The sequence below is a fragment of the Kogia breviceps genome, chromosome 1 (genome assembly GCF_026419965.1).
Source record: "Kogia breviceps isolate mKogBre1 chromosome 1, mKogBre1 haplotype 1, whole genome shotgun sequence".
NCBI classification, from domain to species: Eukaryota; Metazoa; Chordata; class Mammalia; order Artiodactyla; family Physeteridae; genus Kogia; species Kogia breviceps.
In genome coordinates this window covers 31,735,632-31,750,017 of record NC_081310.1, presented here as the reverse complement: position 1 = coordinate 31,750,017, position 14,386 = coordinate 31,735,632, and the positions used below count along the sequence as shown (strand labels likewise).

General features: G+C 41.8%; 1 protein-coding gene across 1 annotated transcript in view; it reads right to left on the bottom strand.

The window, feature by feature from the left end:
- Positions 1-11,621: 11,621 nt before the first annotated feature.
- Positions 11,622-14,386, bottom strand: part of NSL1 (NSL1 component of MIS12 kinetochore complex) — a 55,547-nt gene continuing 52,782 nt past the window's right edge. The window contains exon 6 of the mRNA XM_059073467.2: positions 11,622-14,284. Within this exon, the coding sequence (XP_058929450.2) occupies positions 14,006-14,284 (279 nt within the window). The 3' untranslated portion in view covers positions 11,622-14,005. The remainder of the gene's footprint in view (positions 14,285-14,386) is intronic.

The window sequence follows — 14,386 nt, the reverse complement described above, 5'->3', positions numbered from 1 at the left end:
CTAAGACAGGTTCAGGGGCTGAACTGTGGAGCACCACCCAGGCATTGATTGTACTCTTCTCTCTTATCACGGTGGGTGAGGAGCACAGGGACAGCGTGCTTCCAGCCTCTGTCCTCTTGGATCCCTTCGATCTAGTCTGAGACCACTGCCCAAAGAGAAGAAGTCAGGTTCTGAGTCTACCAGCTTCATCCTCTTCATCTTCCCACAGTTCACTGGGGACAACATGGACAAAGGTTCCTGGTCTCCCTTCTCTCCTACACTGTGCTTATAACCAGTCCACCAGACCTGACTCTTAATGTATTACATGGAGGCTAATGGAATTTAGAAAATCATTTTCTCTACCAAAACAATATGGCGCTCAGACTTGCCTTAAGACTCACAGCTGGGGCTTCCCTGGTGGCGCAGTGGTTAAGAATCCACCTGCCAATGCAGGGGACACGGGTTCGAGCCCTGGTCCGGGAGGATTCCACATGCCGCAGAGCAACTAAGCCTGTGCGCCACAGCTACTGAGCCTGCGCTCCAGAGCCGGCGAGGCACAACCACTGAAGCCCGCGCGCCTACAGCCCGTGCTCTGCAACAAGAGAAGCCACTGCAATGAGAAGCCCACGCACTGCAACTAGAGAAAGCCCGTGTGCAGCAACGAAGACCCAACACAGCCAAAATACAAATAAATTAAATAATTTTTTTTTAAAAAAAGACTCACAGCTGTTCCACAGTCCTTTGTTCCAGGGGGGGCCAATGTTCCCCTCCTCATTACTGGGGGACAGTAAGCCTCAGCACTCAGCCTTAGACATGGAAGACCAGGAGGCAACAAGGTTTAACTGGGAAAATGAAACTAAGTCAGTTTAATGTTTTCCAAACATTATCCTTATAACAGACAGTATATACATTTGGAAAACTGATACAATTTGGAGCAGCAGTCAACTAAAATTATTTCTTTTATATATATATATATATATATATATATATATATATATATATATATATATATATATATTTTGGCCACACCACACGGCTTGTGGGATCTTAGCTCCCTGACCAGGGATCAAACCCATGCCCCCTGCAGTGGAAGCACGGAGTCTTAACCACTGGACTGCCGGGGACGTCCCTCTTTTATAATTTAATGTCATAAACATGTCACCAAAGAGGACAATGAATTAAATGTGTGCCACATACTTCTCTGAAAATCTTGATGACTCAGTTGTCTGGAAGTTGCTTTGAAACTTTATTAATTCACAGTTTGCCAATTCAGAATTTACAACTATAATACTGAACAGGCAGGACTATTAGCTTCTCGCCCTGAAGGAATGGTTGGCTATGATGATGTATATTTTCCAAGCAATTAACAGCAAAAGTATATGTAATCTTTTTAAGATAATCAACTTCTTTAAACCACTTTTCATTATTTCTTAGATGCTGTTCTTACCTGGGAATATTAGCTATTCAATAACTCCTGGGAAATTTAGAAATGTTGTTGTTACCGTATGTTGCTATATGTCATTAAAAAAAAAAAGCCAGCAAGGGAGCTGTGGTGTAACAGCAAGGACATCTGCGACCCAGGGCAAGGGGCCTTTGCTGTGTATAATGGAGAGAGGCTGGAGGTGGAGCTTGGAGTCAACCACCTTGCTACACTGTGTATAGTCTGCAGAGCCCCCTGGGAAGGTGGCTGGGCACCTACACTCTCTCACCTCTATCTCTCATCCTGAGAACGGAGATGATAACAGCCCCTACCTTGTGCATTGTTTTAAGGCTTAAATGAGAGGATGCATGTGAAGCTCTTAGTGTGTTCTGTGCACATAGGAAGCACTGAATGCATAGTAACTATTAGTATTTTACTACTATTATCTTAAGCAAATAAGTTGATAAGGTTATGTCTAAACATTTATAGGAAAGCATTTTTGTACAATTCTGGGCATATAGTGGATTTTGTTTGTTTTTGTTTTGTGGCCAAGCCATGCAGCTTTCGGGATTTTAGTTCCCCGACCAGGGATTGAACCCAGCCCCCAAAGTGAAAGCACCGAGTCCTAATCACTGGACCATCAGAGAATTCCCAAGTAGTTTCTTTATATGCTCGTTTTTAAAATACGTTGCTTTAAAAACAAGCCAAAAAATGTTTTAATAAAAAATAAAACAACTATAAAACAAAAATATGCTACTTTAAAAACAAACCCAAAACCTTAAAAAATAAAAAAACTAAAATATGTTGCTTTAAACAATTCTATAATTCATTCTATTAATGGCCTTTCACTCGATTTTGCTGCACTGTAACATCGTGGGTTGGTTTAAACAATTTTTTCAAATCATATTTAAAGGGAGATATGAAAGAGAAAAGGGGTTGTGTTGGGGGGAAAAATGGTTTCTGATAATTCTGAGGCTCTGATCTGATGTATTAAATAGTGAAGGGAACCACAGGCTTATCTGCACATCTTGTAAGCCATTCGAGGACATCTCTGGAGGGTGTGACACCTTCACAGATAACACGGAGTAAACTTGATCATGGTCCCTTTGATGCCACATTGTGTCTTGTTCCTCCTCTGTTTCCTCCCTCTCTGATCCGACAACAGCTGGGAGGCAGGAAGGGGGGTCCAGGGCAGAGCCCCCAGCAGATTAAGTCCTAAGTTTCAGGCAGGGCAAGCCTGGGAGTGTTGGAAGTCCGGGGTGGGGTGGCCACAGAGTCCATCACCCAGGCAGAGAGAACACAATATTGATTTATGTTTTGTTTTTTTAATTAATTATTTATTTATTTATGGCGGCATTGGGTCTTCGTTGCGCGCGGGCTTTCTCTAGTTGTGGCGAGCGGGGGCTACTCTTCGTTGCGGTGCCTGCAGGCTTCTCACTGCGGTGGTTTCTCCTGATGCAGAGCGCAGGCTCTAGGCGCGGGCTCAGTAGTTGTGGCACACGCGCTTCGCTGCTCCGCGGCATGTGGGATCTTCTCAGACCAGGGCTCGAACCCGTGTGCCCTGCATTGGCAGGCGGATTCTTAACCACTGCACCACCAGGGACGTCCCTTGATTTATGTTTTTGAACTTTGTTCCTTTTGAGTGTGAAAGACAAATGAAACGAGGATTCGTTTAAGGAGTGTTTCTGGAGAAGCAGTCATTTGTTAAATCTGAAAAATTCCTTTAAAAGAGGAATTCTTGGGCTTCCCTGGTGGCGCAGTGGTTGAGAGTCCATCTGCCGATGCAGGGGACACGGGTTTGTGCCCCGGTCCAGGAGGATCCCACATGCTGCGGAGCGGCTGGGCCCGTGAGCCATGGCCGCTGAGCCTGCGCTTCCGGAGCCTGTGCTCCGCAACGGGAGAGGCCACAACAGTGAGAGTCCCGCGTACCGCAAAAAAAAAAAAAAAAAAAAAAAGAGGAATTCTTGGATTGGGCTTATAACAAACAGAAATCGCAGAAAGTATTAACGTTTGCCAGTAAATTACAGGAATTTCTTAGTGCTACATCTTAAGTTTTCGAAACAAGACAAAACAATTTCTTGCAAGCTGCTAATTCCACATAAATCTCAGAACACATGAGTTTTACCCTCCTCTTCCCTCTGGGAACCTGGAGCCCTAGCAACAGTACAAGTCCCATCCCCCCCACCCCACCGCTGGCCCTGTCCTTCTGCTCCTTTTTGTCACCCCACTGAATTCCCAGGCGCCACTGATGTCTCCCGTGGCCAATGGCAGATTGCTTGTGGGCAGGGTCTGTGCCTTGGTTTACACGTGTACAGCCATATACCTCTTAGCACACTGAGTATCTGTAGAATAAAAGAAGGTGTGATTGTGAAAAATGATTTTTAAATGGTTTGGAATGTGATTGGGAAAGATCATAAGGCTCTGGAGCTGGGATGTGTCGGACCTGGCACAGAGGTGTCCTACAAGTTGGCCAAATGTTATTTCTCTACCCTGTCATTCCCTAATTTCCACACCCTCAGAGGATCAGAGGTGGGCAGCAGATGTGACATATGTGAAGTCTGACAAATCAGAGAGAATTCATACCCACACTTATTTGAACCTTCTTCCCACCACATTATTTTCAACAGGGAAGGAAATGAAGCAAGATATGCAGGTCAAAGCCTCCTCTCTTCTCCTTTTTCCCACCTACACTTCTGGTGGAGATGCTCAGGGGTTAAATGGCTCAAAAGAAAAGGAGCTTCAAATGTAGGAACAAAGGAACTCTAACCCGGGAAAGGTCACTGAACCAGCTGGTGCTGCAAAGGGCAGGGATGCGGGGATCCAGGCACTGTTGAGGTGACGCAGACAGCAAGAGCCTTGAAAGGTGAGGGTAACCACCGGCTGCTTCATGGAGGAACTAAACCTCAGAAGAGTCTGAAGGAACCAAAAGAATGAAATGCCCAAGTCTTAGCTACCTACGGACTGGTGAAGGGGATTCCCATCCAGGCGACGCCAGGAGAAGAAATGGACAGAAAGCTCCAGTGCCATCATGGTGCAAGATGTGGGCCACAGAGCCACATATGTGGGCAACAACGGAGACCTTAAAAACCCATGACCAGGTATGAGCTCAAAGGCATGGGAGACAGTCTCTGAAATGAAGCTAGTCAAGGTGATAATACAGTCGGCCTGAGCCTTCACAGGGCTGGAGCAGGAGATCCAGAGGAGTCAGGTTTTCTTACCTGGCTCCCCCAGGCCACCTAGTAGCCAAAGGAAAAGAGGGCCAGAGGGCAAATATATCTGCTGGCACCAGGGAGTCAGTCTGAGGGGTGTGTATGCCCTCCTCTGCTCTGACATCCTCAGGGATACAGGGACTGGACTTCAATGATAGTAGCCAGAAGACTCCAGAGTTCTAGTTCAGGGGAGTTTCCCAGTGATCTGCCCTCAGGACTTTAAAGCCCCCAGCCACGCACCTACTCCTCACTCCACTCCCCTGCCTCCCGCTAGGAAGACTGTCTTCTAAACTCAGTTAATAAAGAATATGAATACCACAGGTCACTAATGCCTGAGACTGTGATATAGGGAAACTGAAAAGTTAGAAATTTGCAATATGAAATCATTCATTCATTCAACTAATTTTTTTTTTTTTTTTTGTGGTACGCGGGCCTCTCACTGTTGTGGCCTCTCCCGTTGCGGAGCACAGGCTCCGGACGCGCAGGCTCAGCGGCCATGGCTCACGGGCCCAGCCTCTCCGCGGCATGTGGGATCTTCCCGGACCGGGGCACGAACCCGTATCCCCTGCATCGGCAGGCGGATTCTCAACCACTGCGCCACCAGGGAAGCCCATTCAACTAATATTAGTGGAGGGCCCACTGGGTACAAACAACTTAGAGATACAGCAGTGAATTATAGGAGGACTCTTCAACCCTGAAGCTTCAAATGAATATAGTATTAATTTCCCCAAATCCTTTCATATAAAATCTCCACTAACCCTTTAGTGGTTCTCTAGAAAGATTTTTTTTTCTTCATTTTTGTACACAGAGGCTTGATAATAGAATCTATTTGCAAAACAAATGGTCAGGGAGCAGGGGGCAGGGGGCAACTCCAAAGAAACCAAAACTAACAGCTAAAAACAGTCTTATCTGAAATATACTGAGATAATGGAACTGAAACAGCTGAAAGAGCCTCTGGGGTACAATTCGTTTCTTAATTCTCAATGACAGGAAGAAGAGAAGATAGTGCCAAAGACAATTCATATTCACTTGCATTTGTGTTTTAGTTTTTAAATCATTTAAAAATCAAATCGATTTTCATGCAAGTATGATATGCACGTAACAAAGAATCAAATCTATAAGGGTTATAACAAGAAATATCAGTCCCTTGGCCCACTTTTCCCACTTAGATTCATCCACAGAGTTAGCTACTTCCATTCTTTTAGCTGTGTTTTTCTGGCATTTACTGTATAATATCCATCTCCGGCCATCTCGAGTCAGCTATTTTTTTTTTTTTTTTTTTTTTTTTTTTTTTTTTTTTTTGCTGTACACGGGCCTCTCACTGTTGTGGCCTCTCCCGTTTTGGAACACAGGCTCCGGACGCGCAGGCTCAGCGGCCATGGCTCACTGGCCCAGCCGCTCCACGGCATGTGGGATCTTCCCGGACCGGGGCACGAACCCCTGTCCCCTGCATCGGCAGGCGGGCTCTCAACCACTGCGCCACCAGGGAAGCCCCTCGAGTCGGCTATTTTAGACATTTTGCACTGACGAAGATTTCACTCCCCAACATTCCCACTTCGTGGCTGATATTCAGATGGTCAGAGTTACAACCACATGAGCTGTTTCAACACTGCAAAATGAACTTCTGTATTCGTTGGTACAGAAGCTTCCTCAGCATCCTATCCCCGGCACCCTGGCTGCTCCAGTTCCTATCCTGGGAAACCCTGGACTTCCCCAGGACCCAGCAGATAAGCGGGCATTCCAGATCCCCTGCTCCAGTGTTTTGACCACTGTCTGTTCTGAATGTCCAGTACTCATGCTGTACTCATTGTTAATTTCCAATCTTCTTGCCCTCCCAATATAACTGTCTCGATTTTTTATTGAGTTCAGATTTGGAGTATACATTATGATGTCTATATATATATTATTCACTGTGGAGCCAACTATTACTACATTTCTTGTGTAACTTTCTGCTTTTATTGTAGTGAATAATTGCCTGATATTTGATTTCATTTGTTTCTTTGAACATCTGAATACTATAAAATGCCTCTTCTGTAAAATTTTCCATGTTGTCAGTTATATTTTGTCCTCCCCAAAATATCTCTTTTGGAGTTTTACATGTTCATATTCCAACCTGGTCTGACTGGAATCTTCTCCAGATCTGCTGAACAGTGTCCTGTGGACTTGAATTGGCTGCTATCTTGTAGCCTCTCTTTCCTAGATCCCATGGGTTTCTCCTTTGGTTTACCCTTTGTAGCGGTGCACATCCTCTAGAAGTGTCCCCAAACAGGATGCTTTGGAAGTAATTTTTTCTTTTTTTTAAAAAAATTTTTTAAAGATTTTGCATGTCTGAGAATGGCTTTTAGCTAACCTCACACTTGATTGTTTGGCTGGGTATAGAGTCCTAGGTTGCAAATCACTTGTACTGAGAATTTCCAGATTATATTGCTCCAGGGACTTCTAGATTCAGGATTATTTAGTGGTTTGATGCCATTCCAATTCCCTTTTATGATCTTTTTCCTCTGGTGGAAGCTTTTAGGAACTTCTCTTTATCTAACATTTCTCAGTTATGTGCCTTGGTGGGTGGAGTTTGTTTTTTGTTTCTTGTCTTTTTTCATTCCTTGTGTTGAATACTCAGCTTTCATGCTCTGGAGGTCTTGGTATCTGGGAATGTTTCATGTATTATTCCTATTTCTTTACTCTCTTTTTGAGATATACTTCACGTACCACACAATTCACCCACTTAAACGATACAGTTCAATGGGTTTTAGTATATTCACCATCACTGCTATAAAAGCAACCATCACTGCCATAAAACATTTTCATCACCCCTGAGAGAAACCTCATACACATTAGTGGTCACTCCCCATCCCTCCCACCGTCTCCCTTCCTCTGGTCCTAGGCAACCACTAATCTATTTTCTGTTTCTATAGATTTGCCTATTCTGGACATTTCATATAAATGGTGTCACACAAAAGACAGTCTTTTGTGAGTGACTTACCACTTAGCATGTTTTCAAGTTTCATCCACATTGTAACATGTACTGTACTTCTTATTGCCAAATAATATTCCATCAATTGGATATACTACATTTTATTTACCCATTTGTCAGTTGATAAGACATTTGGGTTGCTGGGTTGCTGCTACAAATGTTCATGTACAAGTTACTGCACAGACATGCCTTCAGTTCTCTTAGGTTTAGACCTCAGAACTGAATTGCTGGGTCATATGGTAACTGTGTTATCTCTTGATAATTTTGACTCCTCTGTTTTTTCTGCCCTTTCTTTCTGGGAAGGTTATCAATTCGACATTGGCTCTCTAAATTTATTCCCTTTATTCTTATCTTTGCTTTCTAATTTGCCATCTTCTTATTGTTTTACTTTGGGGAAATTCTCATGTTATCTTTCAGCTCTCCTACTGAATTTATTTCAACTTTTACACTTCAACTTTTAATTTTTGAGAACTCTTTCTTGTTTACTAAATTCTTTAATAGAATTTTTTGAATGGATGCAGTATCTCCTCTTATCTCTGGGAGAGTAGTAATTATTCTGAACTCTGTTTTGTATTTATCTGTTTTTTGTTTGTTTCTGAGGTCCTAATTTCCCTTTGGTTTTTGTGTTGTTTTCAGTTAACCAATATGCATTAAGAAACTATCATGGGCTCTGCAGGCACTATTTTAGGTACTTTGTATTTTAGATACAAAGATTCCTGTCTTTGTGGGACTCACAGTCTTTTGGTCTCTGCATTTGGAGGCTTCCTTCAAATGTCTGGAGAATTTCCATTTGTGTTATTTTTAAAAATAAAACTTACATAAAATAAAATGCAGAAATTAAAGTGTATAGCTCAATGAAATTTTACACATGTATACAGCAATATGAGCACCACTAAGATCAAGATATAGAACATTTCTATCACCCAAAAAGGTTCCTTGTGCCCATTCCCAGCTAATAATTCCTCTTTCCCCACAGGTTACCATCATAAATTTGTTTTGCCTATTTCTGTGATTTCATACACAGTACGTACTCTTTCAAGCCAGGCTTCTTTTATTCAATATAACATCTTTGGGATTCAGCCATATTACACGTATCAGTAGATTCATCTTTTAAAAAAATTCCCGTGTTGTATTTCATTATGTGTATATGCTGTAACTTATTATTTCATTCGACCACTGATGGATATTTGGGTTGCTTCCTGTTTTGCATTATGTCTGTTCATTTTTTTTTTTTAATTTTTAAAATTTATGTATTTATTTATGTGGCTGCACCGGGTCTTAGTTGCGGCACACAGGATCTTTGTTGCGGCACACGGGATCTTTTAGTTGTGGCATGCGAACTCTTAGTTGTGGCATGTGATATCTAGCTCCCTGATCAGGGATCAAACCCAAGCCCCCTGCACTGGGAGTGCAGAGTCTTAGCCACTGGACCACCAGGGAAGTCCCTGTCTGTTCATTTTTGAGAGTAAAATACACACAAAAATGTTTCTGGAAGCTCTACGTAAGTGAGGTTTAGAGACTAAAGTAGAGCTACTGGATTGGCCAGCTGGAAATGTGGTTTGGGACCTCCAAATATCACTGTCTATTAACTCTTTTCTCTGGGGGTTGTTTAGTTTCTCTAAAGAAGGATCATCTAAGATATGTGAGCCAGGCTGCCAGTATTCTGGAACTTCAAGTCTTATCATTCCAGTGCAGAATTTCATTTTGCCCATTTTTTTTGTACTGAGTTTCACCCTTCTCTCCAGGGCGTCTTTACTTCAGTTTTTCAGAAAACGAATTTCTCTGGCGAAGATTAATTACTGACAGTGAGCGGAGGGGATAAGGACACAATCTCATTTTCAGGCTCCTCCATCTCATCTCAGCCTTTTGTGGTGGTGTAGAGTGTCCTCCATTCTTCCACTGTTCAGAGATTCTGGGGGAAAACTGGATTTCTCTTACCAGTGCGTCTCTCTGCAGACACTTAGGATTGATCTTCCTCTGATCTGCTAAATCATTTCTCTTTCCTCCATATACTTTCCTTCTTCATATGCTAAGGTTTGGGGCAACATATCTCCTGGTTTCATCAAAAGATGAGTGTGCTTCTCTTTCTTTTGCTATTTTGCGGTAAATGCTACAAAAGGAGGAAAATGGATTCAATGGATTTCCACTTCCTTTCCCCTCATTTGCTGAAATTAATGGCTCCTCATCACCAATTCTAAGAAGTACAAAATTCTTACGAGTTGATCCTGCTTCTTTCTTCAGGTTCACCTGCAGCAAGCCTCTTTAAACAAGACCCACATAGAGAGACTTACCTGATGGTCCTGCAGTACAGAACGCTCCCTCACAACCACCTGCTTTGTTAAATTCTCTCAGGCTGCCAGGAATCTTCCTCCCTGATTATTTGCCTAAAATATTTGAGACTGTTCAAATGTCACCTCCTCCACAAAGACTTCCATGACTTCTCACCAAAGTTCCCTCCACACACATTTATAAAGCATTTGCTGCATCGCACGATCATGTTCACATGCTTGTTCTCCTCACTAGAATATGAGATTCTTGAAGACAAGTTTTATCCTATGGGTGTTTTCACTTCCTTTGTCAAACCAAGTAATAATAATGCTTATGGAATGCTTACTATGTATACTATGTGCCAAGTACTAGTGTAAGGACTTTATATTATGAACTCATTTACTTTCCATAATAACACTATAAGTGGGTTTTATCATCACACCCGTGTTACATATGAGAACACTGCAGTGCAGAGAGGTTAAGCAACTTGTCCAATTCTATTTAATAACAGGAGAGCAGAAATCTGAATGCAGATGATCTGGCTGAGAGACTATGCTCTGAACCTCTCTGACTTTTGAACTGAGGAGAGACTAACAGGAATCTGCTGAATGGATTAATAAATGAATGAAGGTACGTAGGGAAAAACCAAGGCTTTCAATAGAAGTCAAACAAGCTCATTCTTAGAGACAGCTACATTTTGAAGCAAATTAAAAGTTTGATTTCACTGGCTTTGTTCTCTACGCAGCCCAAGCCATAAAGACCCAGAGAAAGAGGTCTAGGAAAAGATTTCTCTTATCTAGTGTTATGGACTAAACATTTGCTTTCCCTCAAAATCCATAGGTTGAAGCCCTAACCCTGCTCCCACCCTGCCCCCAGTGTGGCTGTATTTGGAGATGGGGCCTCTAAGGAAGTAATTAAGGTCAAATGAGGCTATATGGGTGCAACCCTGATCTAATAAGATTAATGTCCTTATAAGAAAAGACACCAACATCCCCCAACCCCCAATGCACGCATGATGGAAGAGAAACCTCACCAGAAACCGAATTTGCCTTGATCATGGACTTCAAGCCTCCAGAACTGTGAGACATTAAATTTCTGTTGTTTAGGCCACCCAGTCTGTGGTATTTTGTTATAGCAACTCAAACCAACTAATACAGTTTCTGATGTCTGAAGTTTGGAAAACACAGATATTCCTTCAGTGTTTTCAGAAACCAGCTGCTTTAACAGTGTTCTCTCTCCAGTGGAACTGAATTTAACCTTCCTGTGTTGTGCTTGTTTGTTTGTTTGGCTTTGGTTTTTGTTGAAAGGAAATTTTAAGACTCCATCCAATCCAGCCTTCTCTTTACCATAGGTAGGTCAATATTTGATTTTCTATTCTTTCCTTCAACATTCCCTGAAACTATAAACTTTCTGACCTTTTATCATCTTAGCTAGCTTAGTTCTTGGTCTATGTAGAAACTCAATTTCTCTTCTTAAAAATGTATATTATCAATATTATTACTGATATCAGCCATGTTTATCTTAGTTAATAATGCTAATATATTTTCTTTCCTAATAGTATTTCATTTCTAACTCTGCTATAACTACAGACTGAAAGTTGGGGCTCTCTGAAAAATTTCAAGTTTCAAGGACTTCCCTGGCAGTCCAGTGGTTAAGACTTTGTGCTTCTAATACAGGGGGTGTGGGTTCGATTCCCACCCCTACCCCCCCAAAAAAGTTTCAGCTCCCTGTCTGAGCACTTTAAAAACAACAAAACTTTTTTTTTTTTTTTTTTGCATTACGCGGGCCTCTCACTGTTGTGGCCTCTCCCGTTGCGGAGCACAGGCTCCGGACGCGCAGGCCCAGCAGCCATGGCTCACGGGCCCAGCTGCTCCGCGGCACGCGGGATCCTCCCGGACCAGGGCACGAACCCGTGTCCCCTGCGTCGGCAGGCGGACTCTCAACCACTGCGCCACCAGGGAAGCCCCAAAACTTTTTTTTAATTACAAAAATTTCCAGACTCAGGAGTAGAAAGATTAGAGCCTCACATAGATCCAACATTATCAAGATTTTTGCCACACTTGCTTAATCTATTCCTTTTCCTTTCTTTTCTTTGCTGTCATGTTTCAGAACAAATCTAAGACATCAAGTCATTACACTCTATGTATCTCAATATGAATCTCTTAAAAAAGAGAGACATTTTCTTATGTAAACACAATGCAATTATCTAATCTAGGAGAATTAACAATAATTCTTTTGTCTGCATGCTTTTGAAGTGAAACTACTCATACAGAATTCTGTACTATGAAAAAGTTAGCACTGCATTTGTATAGTAATATTCTAGAGACTCAAAACAGTTTTAAAGTGAAATTTAGAATGTTCTGAAATGCAAGGTGCTGATCTACCATCTAACTAAAGCTGAGCTCAAGAAGGCCTGAGACAACTCTTAAAAACACACATGGGGGACTTCCCTGGTGGCGCAGTGGTTAAGACTCCATGCTCCCAATGCAGGAGGCCTGGGTTCAATCCCTGGTCAGGGAGCTAGATCCCACATGCATGCCACAACTAAGGAGCCTGTCTGCCACAACTGACAGGGCACAACCAAATAAATAAATAAAATTTTTTTAAAAAAAACAAACACACAGGGGCTTCCCTGGTGGCTCAGTGGTTAAGATCTGCCAATGCAGGGGACACGGGTTCAAGCCCTGGTCGGGGAAGATCCCACATACCGCAGAACAACTAAGCCCACGAGCCACAACTACTGAGCCTGCGCTCTACAGCCTGCGAGCCGCAACTACTGAAGCCCACACGCCTAGAGCCTGTCCTCCACAAGAGAAGCCACCACAATGAGAAGCCTGCGCGCCGCAACTAGAGAAAGCCCGCACGCAGCAACGAAGACCCAATGCAGCCAAAAATAAATAAGTTAATTTTTAAAAAATACACAGTATAAGGTTGAAGTCTTTGTACATTATTTTAATAAAAAACACTGCTGTGTACAAATATACAGATCTCAAGTTGTAACATACAAATACAGAATGCGATAAAGTAGCTTTGTAAGTTTTCTTCACTGAGATTTTTCTGTCACATTTAGCTTTTATGATTATTGACATAATGAACAAGAGAAGTACGGATATTCCAGCCTCGTGATTAGTAAATTCCTCTGCAAAGGAATGAAGGTATTCAGTCATTAATAGGGAAACAGCTGGCAAATTAGATGACCCTGCCTACATTGTATTAATGTAAGAGACACAATAAGAGATAAGAAACTGCAGTTCATGTTAGAAGTATAGGCAATAAAGCTTTCTCAGACTTCTACCAATGATTATATACTTGATATATAAACATTCTTAAATGTAAAATAATTCAGTATGATTACATCTATATTTGTTCCACAATGACAATTTGTTTAATGTATTAATCTGATATATATTTTTGACCTGGAGTCATTTACAAAGAAATAATGAGAAATCCTGAAAAGAAACTATTAGTTCCAAGTCAAATTATGTTTAAAAGTTAAGAGATCTATGGAAAACAAAAGTGTGGGTAAGAAACATTGGCTACATGCCAATTTTTATTTCTGAGAGAAATTTTTACACAAATAATCATCTTCTTTATCTTACAAAACCAAAAAAATCCTAAAATTAATCCCACAAATCCAAATTAGCAGAACTTAGAGTAACAAAGTCAGAGCCAGTCTTGTCACCTGCACGCTAATTTGATAAATCAAACTGCTTTGCAGGGGTAGGGGAGGACTGCATCTGCTCCTGTGCAGAACTGATGATGACTTTCAGCCCTTAAATAACGACAACTGTCACACAGCTCTTTTTTTAAAAGAAAGATGTATATCCAGGAAACCCAGTGGAATATGTTACTTCTGAAATTCCCATAAAAGCTGTAAGGCAGCCAAGTGTTGACGGTATTCAAGGACAGTAAAAGTTTGCACTCTTAATGACCATTGACAGGCTTTGTGCCAATATTCAAACAATACGCTTTTCACTATCAATGCAAAGGTGAGGAAAGAAATACAATATTACATCATACGTGAACACAGAGCTACTATATTTGTATAAAAGAATCACTACTTATCTGTTGTTTTAAATGAAGTCCCGTCCAGGCATTAAGCTGGAATCTAAACGTTGACAGTGCCTAATCTCAACTCCCAAGATAAACAAAAAGAGTTTATGTGTCAAGACTGATTCTCTTTGGCCGCAGTGGATACCATTTTCTCTGGGGGCAGTCTTTAGTTCGCTTTCTTCTCAGTACCAAGTCAGTGTCTTTCCTAGCCGAAGTGTCTGCTGGTGTGGTTTCTATTTGTGCTATAAAGCTCTCAGGTTTAACATCTGGTTTCCTACAACAACTGGAAAACACTTCTTGGTGAACTCTCTGGAGCTGGATAACAGGCTGCATCTTTAAAACTTGGGAAAATCCATCTCCTTGTTCAATTAATGCAGGCAAGGACTTAAAAAACAAACAACAGTAATACTTAACATTAACCTCAGGTTGAAACGCAAACACAGAGATAGACACAACTCTTGAGTATTTTAACTCTTCAGGTCAAGG